At 42.1% G+C, this 26,056-nt stretch overlaps 1 protein-coding gene across 1 annotated transcript in view; it reads right to left on the bottom strand.

The window, feature by feature from the left end:
* Positions 1 to 26,056, bottom strand: part of eng (endoglin) — a 117,176-nt gene that overhangs the window by 78,591 nt on the left and 12,529 nt on the right. The window contains exons 3-4 of the mRNA XM_067258118.1: positions 17,020 to 17,168; positions 1,166 to 1,285 (exon numbers count right to left, since the gene is read on the bottom strand). Of these exons, the coding sequence (XP_067114219.1) occupies positions 1,166 to 1,285; positions 17,020 to 17,168 (269 nt within the window). The remainder of the gene's footprint in view (positions 1 to 1,165; positions 1,286 to 17,019; positions 17,169 to 26,056) is intronic.

The raw sequence follows: 26,056 nt of genomic DNA, 5'->3' as shown, positions 1-26,056 counted from the left end.
CAAGCTGCAAACAGTTGTAGAATTTTGACAGGTTGATGGCCTTTTGGCTGTCACACACACAGTCTTGGAAGGGACTTATTGCTGGACTGGTCTCCAACCAAGCTGTCATGTCTTGATGCACTTCCTGAGACTCAGAAAAAACATACCCTTTCTATATTCATGTTCTTCATCTTAACAGGATGTAATCATGCATTCCATGAGAGCTGACAGTGCTGTATACATGGTATGGTTAATTTGTCATCAATGTAGATGGTAGACATGGTTTTCATCATAGATGGTAGACATGGTAAGAAGATCATAATAAAACAGTAACTGGCTTTGAAAAAATCTTGAAAATGTCTTGAAAGAGAAGTATGCTTTTTCAATGTGAAAAGAACTAAAGGAATGGACTCCAGTCCATTAGAAAAATACTTTGATATACAGACCTTTTAGCATGGAAGAAAGGTCTTCATCTCACTTTGAGACTACAGTCAATAACAAAAGCCTCACTCAGAAAGTGGAGATGGATGCTTTATGTAAAAAAATATTTATCTGTGACAAAAACTATCAGAAGTTTTTAAGCTGCACTTGTCTTCACACGTGAGCTGTAAATATAATTTGGAATATACTTAGTATTGAAGTTTAAAGATGAACATGCCCTGACATCCTTATTATAATATATTATATATCTTTGGATCCTTATTTCCGGCCACTCTTGAGGGTCCATAAGCAATTGTTTGTATTATGTGTGCTGATGTAAAATACAGAAATACAGACCCTTTGGGTACTGTCAAGCCAAATAAACAAGGCTAATTGCTCCTCTAAACTGGCTTCGAGTGTTGCACAGCTGCGGTTGGGTCCCTGTCAAACAGCTGATCTTGTTTTAGAGACCCTTCTGGAGCTAGCAAGAGGCAGTTTAGGATGTATAGCCTTCTCAAGTCCAAACAAGGGAGCTGCTCAAATGGCAAGAGTAGAATACTTTAAAAGTCAGAAAAACTCTCACCATACTTATGAAACCCATTTCTGTTGATATGTTTAATTTGTTTAATTTGATAAGCATAAAAAAACTGACATTTATCTTCAGAGTTTGTGATGCCTGCAATTCAGAATCCTTTGCATTCTACGAAAGAAAAAAAAATGCAGACAAAGGATGATCTATTTGAAAGAAAAGTAGTCAAGTACTCACAGAAAAATTGACGTTTTCATTCGCGTTGATGGCAACATGAATGCCTTTTGTGTCTTTTGAGTCTGTTGTGAGGATGAGATGCATTGGTCTGGCAAGGCTTGCGTTGACACTAAACATAGCCTGGGGAAGAAGATGAAATTCCATAATTTTATTTTCTTAATTACACATTTCCTCCAGCATGAAATCACTTGCAGCACAGAATCTCAAATAAATAAGAGTTGTTGGAGAAGATACGCGTATCTGAATGTTGTAAACCTAGAATGTTGTAGCAGAGAAATCTACCTTTAAAGATTCTAGACCTTTTCACAGGGTGTGATTGTTTTTGTGTTTATCATTAGAAGCGCCGAGTGCCGTTCATTTCCGCTAAGTAAAGAGAAAAATATAAAAATGCATAAACATCTTCGCACCGGATCAAATTCCAGGATCCTGCTTTCTTGACTTAACCTAGATACGTGTGTTTTATCAGCCAGTATTTAATTTTTTTCAAAATCACACAGGGAAAAGCAAGTTTAACCCTTGTGCTGCCTTCGGGTCACAATGACCCGAAGGTTCACAACGACCCATTGTTGTGCTGCGACAACTTTACCCAATACAAAAACAAATAAAAAGCCTTTTCTTTTAACCTTTGCGCTGTGGGGGGTATGAGACAGCCAGACGGTTAAAAGAAAATGCTTCACTTTATTTTTGTATGAGGTAAAGTTGTCGCAACACGTGGGGGGGTCAAAATGACTGAAGGGTCACAATGACCTGAAGATAACACAAGGGTTAAAGCTATTTTCCTCCTGTTTCTGTTTAATTTTTTGAGCAACTGAAGTTTGTCAAGTAAATGTTTTTCACAAAATGTGGATTGCAACCTAGAGGTAGGAACACAATAAATGTTATTTACGCTTCCACACTTAAAGAGCTTCAACAGGGTTATTACATTTCTGAGCGCCAGGGACAGTGATCCAAAACACAATGACTCTATAGCGATCCAATAATGACACTGCGCAGGGCTAACAGATGGCTTTCAAGATAAACAAATTGAATCTAACACCGTCTTCTTTTCTGGCTGGGTTATAGTATTGCATTGTAGAAAAGAGCCCTGTTTTTACACCTTTCTGTGGTGTGTCATCAGTAGAAAAACATGTTACAGTTTTTCACAATTGCTATAACACATTTCTTGAAATGGGTACCCATTTTCTCAAAACTGTAAACACAAAACCAAATCTTCCAAACTACATTTCCAAAACCTCTGACTGTTCTGGCAACATCAAACAGTCGTCCCTAACCCATTTAACCTGTGCTCAAAATCAAACAATGCTTTCAGATCATGAACACAGAAAATCAATATATAAATACTATGGATCAATCATTTGACACAACACAAAAAAACACACATTTTGCAATAAAGAAAGTATAACATCACAACTTACTGTAGTACTGTGAATAAATTGCATACTGTAAGCACTTTAAGTAATACAGTATTGTATATCTTTATATTCAGCACTTGCATGAAAATACAGTAGTCCAACTGCAAAATCCCAAAGAACAAAGACAACTCTAAATGAAAATTATTTAACAGTAAACTAAAATGTGCAACTGCAAAGTCAATGTGAGATTTACGGTTATTATGCCCCACCAGCACGTCTTTGTACTGGGACCGGCCAGAGGATCACATCATTTGAAACAAGTGTGAATTTTTTTTTGTCATTGTGTTTCAAAGATGACAGTGCTGTAGTTGTTTTTACTGTTTGCCGCCTGTGTTTACCATTATGCAACACAAGTGCATCACAGTGTAAAAAATGTTTAGTCAGTGAGAATGTGTTTAGAGTTTTGCCAAAAGAGTGACTGATTCGAGAAATGGGTTAAGGCCACTGAACATTTGATTCAGAGAATGGGGTTTCGTGTTTTAGCAATTAAAAAAAACGGTAAAAGTATAAGCATGGTCTATACTTGCCATGCCCACGGCCTGCCCTGTGTTCCTGTGTTCTGTGTTAGGTTCATCTGTCTTGTTGAATGTCTGTTGATGTTCTCCTTAGCGTTGTTGCTTTCACCTGGTCTTGTTTGGTTTAGTATTTAAGTCCCTCCTATTTTGTGGTCAGTCTTGGTCAGTTGTCTGTGTCTATTAATCACTTATAGAACCAGAAGCCATGAAAAGAGTCCAGCATTATATGACACTGTCCACAATCCATTAAACCAGTTGAAGATTCCTGAAACTTAACACAAATAATCGTCACACACCCCTGCAGGAAAACTTGGCTCCAGTATAAATCCTGCTACTCATCCAAATCCCCTCCTATAATCTCTAGAAAAGGTACATTTCCACCTGGCCGCCTCCTCTCTGAGTGAAAGAGAACAAAAGTGATTGAGACTGTGCTTGTGAGAAAATGTGAATGTGAATTGATACAGTAGGTGTGTGTGTGAGAGAGACAGAGAGAAGGAGAGTGTATTTGGGAGACAAAATGGCTTTGTTTGGATCTGCTGTATGTGGTAGCTAAAAGGCTGTTTCCTATACACATGTTCTCCTCACTGAGTTGAACAGAAAGCAAGGCAGGGCTGGATTCAAGAGGCTGATAGCTGGGGATCTAAAGAGGAATATTACAGTTTTTCTGGATTGCTTAAACACTATAACCAGGCTTTTGAACTAAAATGTCAAAACCATAATCCCATTTATTAAAAAACACAAACCCATATCCCTAAACTATGAACACGATTCCCCTGTTTTGACACGAGTCAGATTTGTTGAACGGTCACTGAAAAACTCTACACACAGATCCCTTAATTTCTAATTGCCTACACCATGTGGTCAATTAGAAATCACTAGCATTCAATATTGTTCACTCATGTCAGCACAGCTTGGGCACAATTAGCACACAATTACCCAGGTGGAAACACTAAGAGTCAAAATGTATAACATACCAATCAGGACCTTCAATAGATAGATAAAAGGGCCAAAGTCAGTTCATTCAGTTTTGGAACAATGGATCCAGAGAGATGTGAAGCAGGGCTGGACTGGGACAACAAATCGGCCCTGGCATTTTTGGCCAAGGCGGCCCACACCCACCGTGATTGGTCAGACACATTCCCTGCAGACAGTCCTCTTAAAATATGCGTGCATTCTATGATATGAGTTGCCTATTGTTCTGCGTTCATGTGATAGTTTTGGATCCTTCAAGAGGGGTCTCAAGACATATCTGTTGATCTTACACTAAATAAATAATTAATTCTTAGAGTTATGATTTGTATATTTATGGTATTTTAGAGTATTTTTTGCTGAGAGTAGTATATACCCTGGAAAAGAGCATCAATACAAGAGAAGCAGTGTATTCACTCACTTTTTATTGACGATTTGGAGGCCATATAGTACACAATGTCCATACTCTCGTACAAGTAACAGTGGAAAGCTGCATGGCCCTCTGAACAGCACTGGATTATTACCATACAGATACCTTTTGATACCATTTTACCTATGCTTGGTGGCCGCAGTGGTTAAAATAGGGTAACCTAGTAGTACTGTGTCCTCCAATTTAGCTAGATCATTTATTTTGTGTGGTATATTCCCATAATCTTCCCCTTCAGTACTTCATTCAGTATTATTCATGTTATTGGATTTTTGCAGTTATGACGTAAGGCGCACATAACATACACACAGCCTCCCTCCCTTCCTGAGAGTTAATTTGCCTAATCCTTACCACGTCGTCAACTACTCTTTCTTCCATCTTTTCCTCACTCGCTCCTATCACTCTCCTACTCCTCGGCTTCTTCCCTGACCCTGTCAGTATGTTTCTGCCTCTCTGAGCCAGCCACCTCTCCTTCCTCTACAGGTAATGCTGATGTTGAAGCAGCTAAAGCCCCCCCAAACATGTTCGAAATGTTTGCACATTTTGTGGCATTCGCCTGTAGATTTTTAAATCTTTTTCTCCCTTAACCTTTCTGCGACTTCCTTGCGCTTGGTGGTCGTTTCTACATTTTAGCGACGCAAAACTTTAACGATGCTAAACCAGCATAAGCATTAGCCAACAGCTCGTGTCTCAGGGCCTGCGGGAGACGATAGTAGGTGCTTTCGACTTCATGCAGCGCCGGCGTCGTCTGCAGCCGCCTGCAGCCCGGCTGACTTGAAGCAGCCAATGGCATTCTCAGATTCAAGGCAGCCGCCTGCAGCCAGCTGTCGGCGCCGCTGGCGCTGCATGAAGTCGAATACACCTATTATGAATCAGGGGAAGGGGGTTCCTGGATTTGATTGGGTCAGGCCAGTGCCAATAAAGAAAATTAACCAATGGGCTGCTGTCAGTTCTTTATGAAGAACTGACAGCAGAACCACCCCCCCTGAAAAAAAAGAATTACATTAGGGGCTTGGCCCAAACCTAGGAGTTAGTCTAGGTTTGATGTAACATTAGATTTGGAATTCCAAAGGTAATGCTAGGGAGAAAATATTTGTCGTTAATTTTAGTGCCTTAACTACGTAGCAAAAAAAAAAAACGGTTCCATTCCAAACCGTGACCAACATCAGTCTCCCTTCTCTGCAGAATGCATTAGTCTATCGCACAAACTAGCTCTTTTGCTTCTGAGTGGGAGACCTTCCCAGCCAAGGCAGTAGTCTGCCTAGCTCACAAACTAAAATCAGGGCGCCCACACAGGTGAATTGTCCCACACGGTGACATTATAGGTTATCATTTACGTGACCTGCAAATGAGCGATAGAGACTGATTGCGCAAATGTCACCATTCAGATTTTATTTTGGTTTTGAGCGTGCACTCTGTGGCGGCCCCGGCAAGATGCCGCCCTGGGAGGCTGCCCATGTAGCCCATAGCTAAGTCCGCCCCTGGCATGGTCAGTGTCCCAGTGCTGGGACGGCATGGTAGGCTCTACTGACTGTAGGGTAGCAGTGATCCAGAATATTCCCTTCTCTGGAAGGGCATTTAATGAATTGTCTGTATTTGGGGAGTTTATGGCTGAGATTACTTTTGTTAAAGTCGTCAAGTACAATAACCAAGGAGTCCGGATTTGCCTGCTACACATTCAGGATCTTGTCGGCGAGCACGCCTTGAGCCTCCTTGACAATGGCCTGTGGGGGCATGTAGACGCCAACAAGGATGAATGATGCAAACTTGCGTGGCGCGTAAAACGGCCTGTAGTAAAAAATATACAGATTCCAGATCAAGAGAACATTGCTGCAGAATCACTGTCACATATTCACACCAGCTACTGTTTATGTAAAAACATATTCCACCACCTTTCTTTTTGCTGGAAAGTATTATAGTTTTTTGTATCCATCTCATCAGATCTTGTATCCATCTCATCAGATCTGCACGAATCACGTAGGTTACCCATTTTGGTAGTTGAGTCTCACCTAGGTGAGGAGTTTGCATGCCTGTACTATTGGAAGCAGAGAGGTGGGAAATAGATCCGCTGAAGTTGTTTCCCTAATGTTTAGGAGTTCGTCCCTGGTTAGAGAACTCAGGGAATCCTGGCTGAACATTGAATTTAGGAACTAGACAAAACAGTGTGCACCGACCGGCTGAGGCTGCCATCCGTGGCGCCATCTTGGAATGAGACCATATATATTTTGTCCTTCTTTTAGGGGGAGTGGGAGGTCATTTTGGGGGAGGGGCCGGCCCTCCAAAACAATGGAAGGGGAACCACTGAGTTTTGTTTGTCCGCTTTACATTTTTTTTTTGCATTTTACAATTATAACCGCGCCAGCCACGTTGCTATACATAAAGCTTTACTGGGGCGCAGGCCCTTATTATATATAAAGTTCCAGGATGTAAGTTTGATATCAGGTTTGATAGGGACATCAATAGGTAGTGCGAGAATCGGTTTGGCCTATTATTTAGAAACTTTCTTTAGTTTCATAATGTAATCTTAGCCTACCTCAATTCTGACTTGCTTGCCGACACCTGGACTTATGTGTGCACGCTGCAGTGGTTATTACAGCAAGCACTGAAGAGTGTGCGGACATGGAATTCTGCGGGCATGTATCAGTTTGTGTTTTCAACTGCTTTGATTTTTCCGCGATTATCAATCTAAATGAATGCACTAATAAAGCAAATTATTAAAACTCAAACTAAATTTTATTACTGGGGCACAGCAGATTTATACTGGGGAATGTGCCCCAGTAAAAAGGGTCTAGCAACACCCCTGGTTTCCGCTATGGCATGACATAAGAATTGCACTTGCCAGTCAACACACAAACGCCCATGTGAAGCTAATGCACTTCATATAATTCACTTTATAATTTTGCACATAATTATAGACATATATAAACTATACATAATTTGCTAGACATATCTTATTTAGGGTCACAGTGTTTCCTCTATGTTGATTTTTAAATTGCCGCCACGGTATCAGAAATACGGCTGTACAAAATTTGAGGCCGTCTATCAGCAGTGATTGTTAAGAGTGCATGTCGGAGAATAGCACGGACACGCGCTTCACACCGCAGTTGAGATTGCGTGTGTGCGTCCTTGAGAACTGTAGCGTAAATCGTATAACTTATGTTGTCAGTTCATTAAAGCCTGTTATTGTATTAGTCTATAGTTCTTGCTAATTTAAATTAAGTTAACTGGTGATTTTTGTTGTTTGTATTCTTCCCCTGCTAGCTACAGTACATTGCACGTCTGTTGGTTCGATAGCGATTGCTGCCTTTGCTCACGTTTCTATTTTAGGTGCAAAAAGCAGAATTCCCGTATCTCTTGAAAGCTAAGCTTTTTGTTTGTAGATTTGACTGTAAAACTGTAAAATTATGAACTTTGTGACATGAAGGGAAGACATGGCCGCCTAATACTATGCGGTCTACCGGGCTACATTCTCACTCAAATTTCAAGACTTTCGTGCCCCAAATCAAAATTCTGATGTGACCCATCAATGGGGAATCTCGAACCTCAACCTTTTTGGTCTTTTTAAATCGAACTATTTGTATAATCCGTGTGAGAATTACACGGATTATACAAATAGTTCGCCCGGTTTTCTGCCACGATGCTGCGCGCGCATCCCGAATGTTTACAAACAAATAATTGGTCTATAGGCTACTGACCATTTACATTAAGTTGCTACGTCAATTAATTGGCAGCATTTATGCCATTTAGAACATACTTTATGAGTGGAAGGTCTCTTTAAGTAGCCTAACCTTATTGCTTTAGGGGAAATAGGACGAAAATATGTCCAATATTACATTAGCTATTAGACTATTACATTAACCTGCTCCGAAATATAGGGTAAGGGTTGCAGAATCAAAGATCCTGTAGATACAAGTGGAATTGAAAACGAGTTTTAAGTTCACCACACCACAGAAGAATGTGTTATTAAAAGCTTATTGGGTTCACGGATAGTGTATTGAACTGGATCACAGGAAGGAAGTTTTATGTTAGTTTAGGAGACCATAGGTCCAAGAAACATGAGAACTGCTACGGGGTTGCTCAAGGAAGCTGCTTAGGTCCATTACATTTTTCTCTTTATATGTTACCACTCGGCGACATAATCAGAGAACATAGATTTCCATAGCTATGCGGATGACGCACAACTATATATATCCACTGAACCCAACGATGCAACGGCCATCAATTCCATTACCAACTGCCTGTTGGCAATAAACAAATGGATGATTGATAACTTTCTTAAATTAAATGAAGACAAAACCGAAGTCCTACTATGTGGCCCCAAGTCCAAAAGAGAGATGCTTACTAAGAATCTAGGAGGCTTAACCTCCTGTCTTAAACCAGAGGTGACGAGTCTCGGTGTAATCCTGGACTCAGATTTGAATTTCAACTCTCACATTAATAAAGTGACCAGCTTTCTTTCACCTGAGGAATATAGCAAAGGTACGACCATTCATAAACCAAAATGATGCAGAAAAGTTAATTCATGCTTTTATATCCAGCCGGCTGGACTACTGTAACGCACTTTTCACTGGTCTTCCCAAGAAAACCACTGAAAGACTACAGCTCATTCAAAATTCTGCAGCTAGATTATTAACCAAAACTAAGAGGAGAGAACACATTAGTCCTGTCCTAGCTACTTTACACTGGCTCCCCGTTACCTTCAGAGTTGACTTTAACCCTTGTGTTATCTTCGGGTCATTCTGACCCATCAGTCATTGTGACCCACCGTCGTATTGCGGCAACTTTAACGCATACAAAAACAAAGTGAAGCATTTTCTTTTAACCGTTGGGCTGTCTCAGACCCCCCACATTGCGAAGGTTAAAAGAAAAATATTTTTATTTGTTTTTGTATTGGGTAAAATTGGGTAAACACAATGATGGTTCGTTATGAACCTTTGGGTCATGTGACCCGAAGGCAGCACGAGGGTTAAGGTCCTTTTCTCACATACAAAGCTCTACACGGACAAGGACCTAGCTACATTGCTAACTCCCTTATAAACTACACACCAGCTAAAACACTGCGATCATCAAATGCAGGCCTATTAGAGGTCACCAGAAGCAGTCATAAGAAGATTGGTGATTCGGCCTTTGTCAATTACGCACCAAAACTATGGAACAAATTACCCATAAATATTAGGGAAGCAAATACGCTAGACATTTTTAAAAGACAGCTTAAAACCTCCCTTTTTACTGAAGCATTTAAGTAATTTTATCTCAGAAGGGTTTTACTACTTTTATTAATTATATTATTGTTTTTATAATTTGCTATTTTAATTATTACTTTTATCACTTGTATTATTGTTTTTATTGATTTTATGTAAAGCACCTTGAGCTACAATTCTTGTATGAAATGTGCTATATGAATAAAGTCTTACTTACTTACTATTAACTACCCATCCAAATTATAATGGAAAAAAAAACACAGACAAGTATGTTAAATTAGGCTTTGAAATCGTGAGAAAATCATCAGTCTTCTCTGCTTGAGACTGGGGGGGCGTGTCGCCTGAAGGAGCTGAAGCTCAACCCCCTCACTGGAAGGCGCCGCCTCTCTCAAGTACCTACGACCCAGATAATGGACGCTACGTCAAGCCGAACCAAACAGTATAGAATTAGAATGTATTTGTTTAATGAGTGAAACATACAGATGCATATAAATGAAGCTTGTTCCTCTGAGCTGTAACAAAGGAGTAAAAATGGACACCAGAGACAGCAGACAGTGAGCTTTCCAACTACTTCTATCACATTAGCTACCATTTCACCTAAATACCATCATTCTACACCGAGTAGCCTAATATCAAGTTAGCGGTTTGCACTAACTCATAGCAGAGATACCTCTGGAAAAGTTATCTAGTATAATTATAACAAGCACACAGAACTGAGTGATGAACTGCTGGCGGCGGTGGATGGTCCAGGTGCGACCGGAGGATGAACGGCCGGGAGGGCGATGCTCGGTACGGCTCTGCGCTGCAAGAGAAGCCGTGTGTCCCTGAACTCCGTCTGTCTCTGGTCCATGTTAAAACTGTCCGCCGTGAAATGGTCAGTGCAGAGGCGGCTGTTGGAGTTTATCCGAAGCTTTCCATGAGCGTGGCTCTTCACAAAATCTATCCACCTATTTTTCCTTTCATTATCAATAGGGAACTTAAATGGCGTTGCAGCACAGCTGGAGTTCTTTCATCCAGGGAAGATGCAGTTGCGGGTGGAGGAGACATCCTGAAGCTAGCTAGCTAGCTGATGTAGGCTACAATAACAGTACAGCAGGAGGAGCCATTCAGTGATCTGATGTAGATCGGTCAAAATGACGTATATAGGTCATTTTTTGGCTCCGTCCATTAAAACCTGATCTGAAAACGGAAGAAAAACTGTTCTACAGTCTAACTCCACATTTCAGTGCAACAAAGTTTTAGCGCTTTCCACATGCTTTCAGGAACTCATTTCACACGTATATAATGTACTTAGAAGCAAAACATGGAATTTGCTTTAAAGGATCTTTAAACCAAAACATAGCCTTACAAAAAATTAGCTTCCCCAGTGTGACAATAAGAAAATACTGGGGGATAAAACACATATATCTAGGAAAAGTCAAGAAATCAGGGTCCTGGAATTTGGGGATACTTTTTTCACCCTCTTGATTGGGGTCAAATGACCCCTGCTCGGTTCTACACTTCTAGTGTTAATTAAGTGATTCCATCTCTTGTCTCGTGATATCCATCAAGTCATGTCAACCAAATTGATGCAGCCACCATATTGGACTTTATTGAAAGGTGTAAAAACATTTCACAGGCCACAAACTTTGTCCAATGTTCATAAAATCTGGACTCACAAAAGTTCAGAGAAAGAATTTGCACAACCATTTCTCCATTACAGCTGCATCAAATCATGTAATGCAGCTGCGAAGCCACCAAACAGGAAATGCAAGCGTATCTCAGCAACCATTTGTCTGATTGTCACCAAACTTGGGATCCATGGTTGCCATGTTGAGTAGAGGGTGCCCCCACATGGCCAACTAGTGCCATGTGGGGGCGCTATACCAGAAAAACACTTTATATGCTTATTACTCCTGAACAAACAGATACAGTTAGGTCCATAAGTATTTGGACATTGACACAATTTTCATCATTTTGGCTCTGTATACCACCACAATGGATTTGAAATGAAACAATCAAGATGTGCTTTAAGTGCAGACTTTCAGCTTTAATTTCAGGGTATTTACATCCAAATCAGGTGAACGGTGTAGGAATTACAATACATTTTATATGTGGCCCCCCCCTTTTTAAGGGACCAAAAGTAATTGGACAATTGGCTGCTCAGCTGTTCCATGGCCAGGTGTATGTTATTCCCCCATAAAGGGAGTTCGTTATTTCATTGACAAGGAGCAGATAAAAGGTCTAGAGTTTTATTTCAAGTATGGTATTTGTGTTTGGAATCTGTTGCTGTCAACTCTCAATATGAAGTCCAAAGAGCTGTCACCATCAGTGAAGCAAGCCATCGTTAGGCTGAAAAATCAAAACAAACCAGAGAGATAGCAAAAACATTAGGTGTGGCCAAATCAACTGTTTGGTACATTCTTAAAAAGAAAGAACGCACTGGTGAGCTCAGCAACACCAAAAGACCCGGAAGACCACGGAAAACAACTGTGGTGGATGACAGAAGAATTCTTTCCCTGGTGAAGAAAAACCCCTTCACAACAGTTGGCCAGATCAAGAACACTCTCCAGGAGGTAGGCGTATCTGTGTCAAAGTCAACAATTAAGAGAAGACTTCACCAGAGTAAATACAGAGGGTTCACCACAAGATGTAAACCATTGGTGAGTCTCAAAAACATGAAGACCAGATTAGAGTTTGCCAAAAAACATCTAAAAGAGCCTGTACAGTTCTGGAACAACATCCTATGGACAGATGAGATCAAGATCAACTTGTACCAGAATGATGGGAAGAGAAGAGTATGGAGAAGGGAAGGAACTGCGCATGATCCAAAGCATACCACCTCATCAGTGAAGCATGGTGGAGGTAGTGTTATGGCGTGGGCATGTATGGCTGCCAATGGAACTGGTTCCCTTGTATTTATCGATGATGTGACTGCTGACAAAAGCAGTAGGATGAATTCTGAAGTGTTTCGGGCAATATTATCTGCTCAGATTCAGCCAAATGCTTCAGAACTCATAGGACGGCGCTTCACAGTGCAGATGGACAATGACCCGAAGCATACTGCGAAAGCAACCAAAGAGTTTTTTAAGGCAAAGAAGTGGAATGTTCTGCAATGGCCAAGTCAATCACCTGACCTAAATCCAATTGAGCATGCATTTCACTTGCTAAAGACAAAACTGAAGGGAAAATGCCCCAAGAACAAGCAGGAACTGAAGACAGTTGCAGTAGAGGCCTGGCAGAGCATCACCAGGGACGAAACCCAGCGTCTGGTGATGTCTATGGGTTCCAGACTTCAGGCTGTCATTGACTGCAAAGGATTTGCAACCAAGTATTAAAAGTGACAATTAGATTTATGATTATGTTAGTTTGTCCAATTATTTTTGGTCCCTTAAAAAGAGGGGGGCCACATATAAAATGTGTTGTAATTCCTACACCGTTCACCTGATTTGGATGTAAATACCCTGAAATTAAAGCTGAAAGTCTGCACTTAAAGCACAACTTGATTGTTTCATTTCAAATCCATTGTGGTGGTATACAGAGCCAAAATGAGGAAAATTGTGTCAATGTCCAAATACTTATGGACCGAACTGTATTTCAACCAAACTTGGTATGTTGTGTGTCACTTTTATTTAAAAAAAATGTCTGCTAACTGGATAAAATATATAAGATAAAATGCATTCAAGAGTGTGTGATTCATATTTCCTGTTATCTAGCGTGTGGATTATTCATACATTCATTTTTTATTGAGAGTCAAAAAGGTAAAATATAGCTGACTAATTAATAGGTAAGACAACACTGACTTTTATTCACACCACTGTTTAACATTTAATTGGAATGTTCGAATCACAAATATGCTGTAATGCCCACTTTTGAACGCTCACATATTATTAGTAATGCTACTCCTTAACAAGTTTTAAAAATCATTCCAATCCATCTCTAAATGTTTTTCTTCCTTCAACTTTTTCCCCATTCCTTTCTCCACTCCTCCATCCATATCCCCCTTTCACTTTCTGAGACGGAACAATGAACAGCGGACCATTGCCGTCCCTGATCATTCACCCTTGCTATTTTTGGTCATGTGCTTTCAAGATACAATTGTTTTCCTCTTCAGAAATTTTTTCCCTCTTTCGCGACAGCCATTTTTCTTAGGGGACTTTGCTGATGCATAACAGCTTCCCGTTATTCTTTTGACTCTCTTCCCTTACCAGGAGCCGGCTCCAGTGCTCCAGTCTCGGCTCTGTGCCAAAACCTCCGACATCCATGCCAGAGTGTGACATCAATGGACTTCTGGACAACAGCTCCCCCCTTTCTCCTGCCCTGTCTCGCTCCCTTCTGGCTAGACTTGACACTATCCTTCCTATTCCCTCTCTTTTGATTTCTTCCTCACTCCCGTTCCCCCCTCGATATCACCCTTTGACACCTTCTTTCTCCCACCTTTCATTTTTCAATCTCTGTCCTCTTTGGCCCTCCTCTAATCGTTGGCTATGGATCGATTGCCAAGCCAGACTCACTTCCCCTCTGGACCCTTCTCTTGAACACCTTTGTACCTACCTAACCCCACCAAGCAGAGGACATGCATGTTCTAGCATTGTTGTTTACAGCTGCGTAATGAACTTATTAAATCATGGAAAAGGGGGAGGCAAGTTTGTTTGATCCATTGTGGAGTGAATGTTCTTGTGAAGAAGTGTGACGGTAAGATCTATCACTCTCTGGACAGTCTTGAATTACATTTTAGAGAGGACCACAAAAGGGGATGAGAAAAGAAACAAAAAAAGTCGGGCAGACAAACAGTTAGGCCTTGAGAGAGGGGGGGGAGACAGAGAACAGATCATCTTAATTCACAAACCATTTCATGTCTCAAGCTACTAATGTTGTCTTTAATTGGTTCAGTAACCACTTTTGCATCTGCCACTAACTTAATATGGCTCGGCCTGATAAGAGTGTTGTGTTGAGAAATTCCATAGCCTCTGTTTTCTCCTAGCAAACATCCACGCAACCCCCCAGGAGAGCAGGATACACAAGCTCTATGGAATGTCCATGGGCTCGCACAGCTTTGAGGCCAACTCTGTCCATGACTTCACTGCATACACAGACACACACACACATACCCAGTGCACACTTACACACAATCTCATGCACACACAAACCGTTGTTTCATCATCTAAGCGGATTATAAAACGTAGTAGCAAGCACAATTAAACTCATCTCTGTCCACCTCTCTTCCTCAGATTTCACAAAGAAAACAGCCTCCTACTAGGGCTGGGCGATATGGCCTAAAATGTTTATCGCGGTATAATTCGTAAACACTGACGGTATCGGTATATATCACAATATATTAGTTATTCTTAAAATGTCATGACAATGCAATCCGCACTGCAGCGGCTAATCTACCGCACTTGGACGGATTTGGATTGGGTAACTCCGGTGTTGCCACGGAAGAGTGACTTCTCAGTAACCTACGCATTCAACAGTAGCCTACGTTTATGGGATCGCAAGAATACTCGATTCTGTTGGCCTACAATAAACATTTCACAATTCTAACCAACCTGGCATTGGATTTATCAAACGCATTCTGGTAGATTCATTTTCGCGCACATGCACGGATTTCAGGTGGTGAAAAAGATTGCTAGTGTTTCCACCTTTGGCTAGCACAACTCGACGACACAACTTACAGAGTAGGCTACTGTTTGTTGGTCGATGTCAGATAACTTGAAACCAAACCATTTCCAAACAACAGAAGAGGCCCCCTTCCAAATTTGGACTAGCCCACTAGGCAGTATCACTTACTTATATTTTATACCAAACAGAAACACTTTACTAAATACATTTATTAATATATCGTAATATCCATGATATGGCAAAATCCATATCATGGCACAACGCAATACCGGTATTCGCGTTCATACTGGTATACCGCCCACCCCTACCTCCTACCCATGTGTCAAAGTGTCCTTGAGCAACGCACTGAACACCAAGTTGCTACTAAGAGGCAGGCAAAAGCCCTGCAGCGCAACTCTGCCGATATCGGTGTGTGAATGTATGTGAATGGGTGAATGACAGGCAAAAATGTAAAGCACTTGAGTACCATTTACCATTTGTTTAGCTATGTTATTCACACAGTGGGTTTGTAACAAGGAATGCTTTCCATTTACTTCCCAGGTACGTAATATGCTCACAGAGATATCAGATGCCACATGGTAGACATTTTTCATCTGGTCTGGACAAGTGCCTAAGGGTACAGGACTTTTGGTTTCATACATTTTAAAGAGGTAGAGATTCAGGCAGGCATCCTCAGATAATGCATTATGTCTCTATAGTGAGACATTTGTGAAATGAGAGAGAGAGAGAAAAAGAGAGCAATAGTGTGAAGTGAGTGGACAATGATAAATAAGAATAAACTAATGCTGCTTAGTCAGACACAGTCAGAAGGACTTATTGGAAGGAAGGAACTTATATTTTATTTTATTGTATATTTTATTTAATTCTAATTCCACTTAATACTGCTATTTTATGTACCCTTAGTATAGATAGTCCACATATTTAAATTTTAGGTCCCTATATGTTTATTTTATGCACCTTCCTGCCAAAGCAAATTCTTTGTCTGTGCAAATTTTCATGGCAAATAAATCCCATTCTGATTCTGATTCAGAAGGTGAAAAATAAAGTTGAGCATGGAAGTAGCCTCCCAAACACTCAGAAAAAGTTCTTCCAAAATCAAATGTTGTATTTTTTGAAATAGTTTACAGTCTGCTTCTCACTTATCTAGCCCTTACAATCAGATGCCATAACTTCAACCATATCTGCAATCTCAATATCACATTCACTTAAATCTCCCATGGAAATAGCACTATTCCCATCACAGATAGGGCCGTAGAGTATGGCAGGCTTGTTTTCACACTGCAAAGGTAGCATGAAACAAGCCCAGTTAGTTATCAACTGGGGAAACCTCCGGCTCCATCTCATGTCTGGCATGTGCTAGCAGATATCAAGCTGACGCCAGGAGGGTGTCACCAGTGTTTATTCATCACTGCAACATGGGAAACCTAATGCATCAGTCATATGGTATCAATGGCAAACACATTCTCACAGAATACAGTCCACCTTCCCTATATAATGGACAGGGATTCAGAGTTATTCTTGCTAGTGAGAGTTTCAGGTATATTGTTGTGATATTCTGGTGTCTGCAGACAAAAAGGTCTTGGCTTGTAGCTCAGTCATACTGTAGTGCTGTAAAATAACTTTACTATAAGAAGCATTATGTTTTTAGTAGAGGTTTGAGATTGAACTCTAGTGTACAGTAAATGTAATTTGTTGAGTACACAGGTAGGAGTTTAGAGTATTTCCTTACCCCAGGACTGATATGCAGGTTGAGGATGTGCACCTCAACATTGTCGTCCCTGATAAAGGCCGTCCAGCAGCCGATGGTCATTTCTCGCACCTGGATCCATGGGGTCTGACTGGCAAGCAGATCCACCGGCTTGCATGTCTGGCTGGAAGCTGGCGAGAGGGAATGGGGGAAGCACATTTAGGTGAAACTGAGTGGGGATATCCTGTGTATACCAACAAGGAAGGAAGATGGGGATTACAGAGGAAAGGAAGGGTTACAGAGGAAAGTGGGATATCCATTTTGTTCCATAGAATAAGCTCAATTAAGAAGAGCATGTAAATATATCATAATCACCAACGCATCACAGCACAATGCACACTGTATTCTGAGACACTCATCCAATCAGGCTAGAGGTCCAGACTTTAACAGGGCGTTGCTTTCCTGATTTTTTACTAAACTAGTGCCACAATTATTGGCACCCCTACATTTAATGCTTTGCACAAACTCCCTTTGCTAATAAACAATTCTGTGTCATCTAAGGTTGGAGAATACAGAGCAAGGAATATGAGACCATTCCTCTCTCCAGATCATCCAGGGTCCTAGGTCCTCCTTTGGCACTCTCCTTTTCAGCTCAGCCCACAGGTTGTAAATGGGGTTAGGATTCTCATTATCAGGAGACTGAGATGGCCATGGCAGAAAACTGATTTTGTGTTCAGGTAACCATTTTTGTATTGATTTAGATCATTGTCCTGCTGAAAGATCCAACGACAACCCAGTTTTAGTTTCCTGTCTTAGGCATCCAGATTCAGTTTTACAATGTCCTAGTATTTCATAGACAGCATGACACTATATACCTTAACAAGGTTCCCAGGGCCTTTTTGAGGAAAAAACTGCAACACAATATCACAGAACCTCCACCATACTTAACCGTGGGGATCAGGTTATTTTCGGTTTAGCCATTCTTCTTTTTATGCTATACCTATCTTGAGGTTTGTTCTAATAAGCACAATTGTATTTCATCTGACCATATGGAACATCGTTCAAGTCAAAATTCCAGAGGCATGTAGCAAACTCCAGGGGCCTCATGTATAAACGTTGCGTACGCACGAAAAGTTTGTGTACACTGGTTCACACACACGGTGTGATGTATAAAAAATTTACTTGACTTGAGAATGTGCGGGCCGTCACGGAAACTTTTGAGCAGACGTGAGAATGTGTGGACCGTCCGCAAAGTTGTCTGTCTCTGTAAAATGGCGAATTCTAACTGAATTTCTGCCATGGTCCGGTTCTCCGAACCCACAGCATTTACGGCCCTATAACAAAAATAATAATTGTATTCGTAATGCACATTAAATTTATCTAAATCTCAAAGTGCTACAGGTTAAAAACAAGAAAGGGCGCAAATAGTGACAGTTTTCCACTCTGCCGACTTTCTTTTGTTGCTAATACCTGATGACAGGCCGCCAAACAGGCCACATTTTCTCGCCTCCACCTCTGTTGTTAGAACCTCGATCTCACAGTCTGTTTTTGCGTGTTTAGCCATTTTAATTCAGACAAACAAATGACCTCAGGAGCGCATTTATAGGCCTTCTGCATATTCATTTATGGGAGGAGGCAAGGCGTGGTCAGTGGCTCGTTCACGTGCGGTCAATCTCACATTGACTGTGAAGTTTTGGCCGTACGCCATCTTCTGGTATGAAAGCTGCGCAATCATTTATACATGAGGCCCCAGGTGTTTGTGGTGAGATGATGGGAAAGTCTTTTTTCTGGCATGCCTTCCAAATAATTCGTTTGGAATGGAGGCAATGTTCCCTCTAAGCTGCATGCATGCACGGCCGCGCAGACCAGTTGAAGGACCCGCGCACTAGATTGTTCAGACCGCGCACAAAATAAAATCAGTATTTTTTTAATTATTATTTTTGAAAAACTAGTAATGTTCAGTTGATCGGCCAAATGCGGCGAAGCCCACTTCATACGTTTCAATGTCACTCTAGGATACTCAGCCAATAACAATACAATTACAATAATAATGTTACATTTGAACATTCTATCTAACGTCCATTTTGCGCTCAGCTCAAGTTTGACTAGCAACACAGCAATGGCTAAATGAAAATCAAGAACGTTACATTTACAGGCGCCCCGAAAAAAGGGCAGTTTTACATTTAAACACAAATGGCTTAATGAAATCAATCAAACGGACACAAGCGATGGTCCAGGTAAGCTGGTGAAGCTTTCTGATATTATCTCTCTGTTTCCACACGTTGATTGTGGATGAAAGTACCAACATCATGGTCAGTGTCGCCGCTCCCACCACGCGCATTACACGCTGTGTGTAGGGCACCAAGTGCTGAGGGGGCACAAAAAATAGCCTAATGAAAAATCATCATAGTCATAGTCAACTTTTTGGGAAATGGCCTCGAAAAGACAGCCGGAGTCATGAGCAGAGAAAAGAAAGAAGAAGAAACTGCGAGATGATGCCCATGCATCACTTGCAAGTACCGTATTTCTTTTAATAAACGCTGCAGCGTTTATTAAATAACGTTCATTTTTGGTGCCGCGTTTATTCGAGGGCGGCGTTTAATTAGTAAGAGAAATTTTGTGAATTGTAGCTGCAGTGCAGCCATAGACAACTTCGTTGCTGGCAATGTGACAAATGAATCATGCAGCTAAAAACGAAGGTTTCATTTAGGCTACTACCGCTGACCTCCTTGTCTATTCTTTGTTTGTCTATGAGTGCGGCAACTCCCTTTCTCATTGGCTATCAATTAGATGTGCGTTGGTAATACAACTGTCTCAAATACAAGTGTTCTACATTGTGTAGAAATCTGAAGCAGCATGCCTAAACGTTCAAACACGTTAGCTTTCAAACAGAAGCTGTGCAGAAATGTATGTACATGTGTAATAAATACTGGGGTTGAATTGAATCATGCACTTCAAACTAGCTGACGTTATTGCTAATGTTAGCAAAGTCAAATATGTTATAACTTAGGTGCAAGCTAAATTGAGATTTTACTGTTAAACATTATCTATGCATTTTACATGGAACTGACACCAGCTAGATGTTACTTTACTTTACATTCTATTAATATTTTTTATTAGATTTATCAAATAGTTTATAAATAAGTAATAAAGGTGGAGAGCTCCTTGGATGCATGCTTTCAGTTTTAAATGTTTATAATTGTTTTCGGTATAAGATTCTTTGTTTGAATATTTTGTCTCTTTCTATACTGTTCCTTTTTCTTTGTATTTCTAAATTAATGCAGGGTCAAATGCTGAGATATGTACAAGGAGGAGCACGTGGCCAAGAGGAAGACGACGAGCAACCATCTACAAGAAGTTCAGGCAAACAATAACCCAAGCTGGCCAGCAGGTCTGTAGACTGCTGGCCAGTAGTCTTTAATGAAAAATGCTTTCATTAAAAAGATCCATTTGTTGATGACTGAATTTTCTTTCAAAATAAATGTACTTTAAATTGAAGGTTTGATTGATCAAATTTTTTTAACAGAAAATTAAGCAAAAAAAAAAATCTGGTGTTGACTGTACATCCTCCCTGACTCAGTTATAGTAACGGTACGTGTCCACTACAGCGTTTTTTAACGCTCTGCACCGCTTGCCTTCCCACAGTACACCACGCTCGGGGGCGTGTTAGACAAGTTAATACAGGGTTGTAGTTCTTTAAGGTCACTGTTGTAGTCATGGCCAAGCATGAAGACTAGGGTTCATGTACTCACAATATCGATAAAAATACCACTTTTACACAAAATTTTTGTAAAAAATACAGAATTTTTACTTGTGCAAGATTACTGTAGAATACATGTTACGCCACCGGTCACTCAACCAGTCGTTTGTAGGCTGGGCTAACGAGCTAGCAGTGGCACAGAACAGTCACGTAATGTGACGAGACTGAATTTAAAAGTATAAAAACACACCAGGGACACTGACAACATCGGCAATTCTGCACCATGCATTATTATTTTAATGTAATCTTTAAATTCAGGCTCGTCACATTACGTAACTTTGTTCTGAACAGAACTGGGTGTGCAAACACATACGATAAGTTTCTCCTCCATCTTGAAATTGTAAAACCTAGAAATGTTAACCATGACCAACAGTTGCTACGTTACAAGAAACAAGAAACCAATCCGATTGGCCAACGCTAGCGTTTTCACGCTCCTCATTTACATAAAGTTGAGAAAATCCAACTTGCAACGCTCTGCTCACCTTCCCACAATGCCCTACGCGAGCGTCAACGCCCGATTTCATTGAAAAACCACTAACCCACCAACGTTGGAACAATACCTGCAACAAAAGACAACCAAAGGCGAGAATCCAAGTGAAATCCAGGCACGCCCAGAGAAGTGGATAACTAAAATCTGTGTGACATACAAACCTGTCTGGCATATAAAACACTGGCCAGGCAGAAAACAATCAGCTGAAGAAAAATCAAGTCCGCGGAAACGTGTAAAGCACGAGGAGATAAGAGAAGCCTGGGAAGAAGTACCGGAGAGGCGGACCGACGATCAGAAAGCATTGCTGGAGAGGCTGAGGCCGACTGAAGGTAACAGGAAGACAATCAACTGGGTCACAGCAGAGTTCATCATTGACCCAAAAGACATCACTGACTTGACTGTATCCAGAGACATCAACAAGCCTGACCTGACTGCATCCAGAGACATCAACAAGCCCGACTTGACTGTATCCAGAGACATCAACAAGCCTGACCTGACTGTATCCAGAGACATCAACAAGCCCGACCTGACTGCATCCAGAGACATCAACTATCCTGACCTGACTGTATGAGAAGTATACTAAAAAGAAGTATGTCAGAAAGACAGTGAAATGAACAGACAGCTCCTGAAGGGTCAGGTCGCAGATAGACACGACCTGGCCAATGAGAAGAGGAAAGCTGCTAAGACGCAGATGATAGTGGAAGAAGCTCCGATTGAACAAATGGCAATGGAAGTACGACCACAACTGCCACAACCCAAACAACAACAACCTCAACCCCAACAACTTCAACCCCAACAACCCCAACCATCTCAACAACCACAACCTCAACCCCAACAACCACAACCTCAACCCCAACCCCAATACCCTCAACCACAATACCCTCAACCCCAACAACCCCCACATCCTCAACCCCAATACCCTCAACCATAATATCCTCAGCCCCAATATCCTCAACCACAATACCCTCAACCCCAATACCCTCAACCCCAATACCCTCAACCCCAATACCCTCAACCACAATATACTCAACCCCAATACCCTCAACCACAATATCAGTATCCACCTGCGTTTCCTCAACAAAATGCTCCTCAGTATACCCACCCGAAAGGCAGCGGACGAGGAGGCCCAACAAAAGGATGTTTCACATGTGGAGATTTGGCACATTATGCCAGGGACTGTCCTCAAGGCCAAAACAACTACAACAATAAACAAGGAAGAGGTGGCTACAACAAGAGAGGAGGTAGAGGCAAAATAATCATTCTGCAGCCTCAACAGGCTACACCATCACCACAGCCGCAACAACAAACTCAGCAACCACCAAGCAACCTGCCTCAGCCACCATATGCGACACAGATGCCAGTCACGTCATGGAGCCTGGATCAGTGGGAGGGTCCACAATGAGGAGGCCCAGAGGATCCGACTGCAGGTGATGTCCAAGCCAGTAAAGTACCAATGGTCACCTGCATGATTGATGGAGAAAAAGTGGAATTTATGGTAGACACAGGTGCAGCTGTGTCATGCCTGAACAATCTAAAAAAGACAACCCCACTCTCTTCTAAAACCATCAGGACAGTTGGATACTCGGGACAAAGTGAATAACAGCGGTACACCCAGCCACTAATCACCACAGTCGGCTCACAAACACTGGCACATTCATGGGGAGAGACGTACTACTAAAAATAGGAGTTACCATCACCTGCTCTACACAAAGATTAACGTTGTACATGCCAGGAGAGAAAACATCAAAGACAATCGTTGATGGCCAGAGGATATTATTCATGGGCACCAACACAGAAATACCTGCAGGAATGACAGAAATGACGCAAATATACTGGACAAGACTGTCTCCACCAGAAGAAGCGAAAGGAGTGCTCAAAACCTACATGGACTGGAAGGCATGGATCAATGAACTTCATCCATACGGACCACCACCGGACCCTCCACATTGCACGTACCACTATCTGCAGGCACCAGACGAAGTATATCAGGAGGCGTGGCAGACACACAGAGAGGGAAAAACCGAGAAAATAAGATCAAGAGACATATGTGGGAAAAGAAGGAATCGCAGCGTATTGTGAACTAACACCTGACCAAATTTCATGGTTCACACTGACCAGTGAATCAGTACCCCACATCACTCTATCAGTTGCAGCAGGAGGAAAAGCAAGGTGTCTCGGTCCAATGTTGTAAAAGGCATTGGCGATGACATGGCTGCCCACAGCAGCACCAAAATTACATCTGAACGCCGCAGGAGACATGTGGAGAATTTCTGACACACATGACAACAAAGGAAACATGGAAGAAGTGGAGCTCGAAAGGGACCATGGACGGGAACACACAAACCACCCAAACACGGACTACTATCTAAAGGATGTCCCAGAAAAGTTGTGGACGACAGGACCATATGATGTATGGAAGGTGAACAGCGAGATTGGGATGACACTGAAGAATCCACACGACACACCAGTCTGGCGTCCTCAATACAAACTCAAAGAAGAACAGATCGAAGGGATTGGCGAGACCATTGCCGGATTGCTAACGGCTGGAGTGATACGGCCGTCGAACTCGGCCCAATCAACGATGTAACAAACACGCGACTGTTGGTCGTACCAGATCCATATGTCTCACTCATGAATTTGTCCCCAGAACAAACCCACTTCTCAGTTATAGATCTGGCAAACGCCTTCTTCTGCATCCCGCTACGTCAAGACGTCCAGGACTGGTTTGCATTCACATACAATGGACAGCAATACACCCATCTTCAGGAATCTTTAACCTAGTGTTGCGATATGATCTGTCAGACATTACCCTGCCCGAAGGAACAGTGATAATCCAATATGTGGATGACTTGCTACTCGCGGCAACCTCGGCTGAGAAGTGCCTCGAAGCTACCCAAAGATTGCTGATAGTGTTGGCAGAAAAAGGATATAAGGTGAAGAAGGAAAAAACAAAGATTGCCAGAAGAACAGTCACGTATCTGGGCAGATTGATCTCAGCCAACAGCATGACACTAACAAACTCACAAAAGGAGTCCATTCTGAACCACGGGAAACCAACAACTGTCAAACACATGCTGGCATTTGTGGGATTGACCGGGTACAGCCGAAACCACATCCCTGACTATGTGTCCCTAACCCAACCACTGAGGGATATACTCAACACCGCCGGAATCAGGGAACACCAACAAATACTCGTCTGGACACCAGAGGCCGAGCAAGCATTTATCCGCACCAAACAAGCACTGGGACAAGCCGAGCATCTCTGTCCCCCAGACTACAAAAAAACATTTCACCTGAATGTTTCTGAAACAGGTGGTACTGTTACAGCGGTTCTGTTTCAGAAAAAGGAGGGAAAAGAAGAGTACTCATGTATCACAGCTCAAGACTTGGTAATGTGGAAATGGGACAAACAGGGTGCGGCAGACACTTGGCGGCCTTAGCCAAGGCCATCGAAAAGACAGCACACATTGTCATGTGCCACCCGCTAAAAGTCAACACAACACACGGAGTGGTGTCATTTCTCACCTCAAGGGCTTTCATCATCATTCCGGTTGGGGAAATCATTCCCCAACCGGCATCGGCACAGTTAGCAGAGATCCACGGGCTCACTAGGGCTTTGAAATTAAGCCAAGGGAAAGCCGCAAACATCTACACCGACAGGATTTCTTACTACCAATGGAACCGCTGTCAGACACTCCACGGCTCTTAAGAGACTGCTTGAGGCAGTACTGCTGCCCACAAGGGTATCCATAATGAAATGTCCAGGACACCAAAAAAGCAATAATCATGTTGCCCAAGGAAATGATGCGGCTGACAGAGCAGCCAAAGTGGCAGGAGGATACACTAAGCAATTGATGTGTCTGGCCGAACCAATCAGACCAGCCCTGACTACACAAGACCTAGTGGAGATACAGAAGGAAGCAGGAGTGTACAAACAGAGCCAGTGGATACACAAAGGAGCTACAGAAAAAGATGGACTGTGGAGAGCACACGACGAACGACTAGTAGCACCGGCAAAATTAGTGACAATACTGATAGCGCAAGCACATGGACCAGCCCATAAAAGCAGAAGACGAACCATAAAAACCATTGAGACAGACTGGTGGCATCCATACATGAAGGAGTTAGTCGAGAACCATGTACGAGAATGCGACACATGCCAGGCATTTAATGACAAGAAAACCTTCACCTGCCCGATGGGGAGATTCCCGGTTCCTGATGCCCCGTTTAAAGAAATATGTATCGACTACACGGACATGGGGGCAGAGAACGTAGTACGAGGTTTCAGATACATGCTGGTGATGGTGGACAGATTCACAAAATGGGTGGAGGCAATACCCACAAAACAAGAAGACGCAAACTCCGTGATCAAATGGCTACGGAACGAACTCATACCAAGATATGGGGTCCCAGCAAAAATCCGATCAGACAACGGCAGCAATTTCACAAGCCAACACCTGGCTAAAAGTGGAACAACAGTTGGGAATAACACACAGCTTTGGGGCAGTATACCATCCGGCATCACAAGGAATAGTAGAAAGGGTGAACGGAACATTGAAACGGAAGACTGCTAAGATCTGCTATGGCACCAAGATGTCATGGGTGGATGCCCTACCACTAGCCCTAATGTCAATGAGAAGTTCCCAATCCGAAAAGGCTCACTTGTCCCCACATGAGTTGCTGACAGGGAGACCAATGCCAGGACCGCCTAGAGATGGGGGCAGGGGCCCAATTCTAGACTTGTGGAAGATAGAGGCTTCTGAGTATATGAAAGCACTGACGGACTGTACCAACGTTTTGTCCACACAGGTGCGGCAGGCCGAGCAAGA

This window comes from Osmerus mordax, chromosome 20, assembly GCF_038355195.1.
Source record: "Osmerus mordax isolate fOsmMor3 chromosome 20, fOsmMor3.pri, whole genome shotgun sequence".
NCBI lineage: Eukaryota > Metazoa > Chordata > Actinopteri > Osmeriformes > Osmeridae > Osmerus > Osmerus mordax.
Note: the sequence above shows the minus strand (reverse complement) of the source record. Positions and strands in the feature narration are given on the sequence as shown.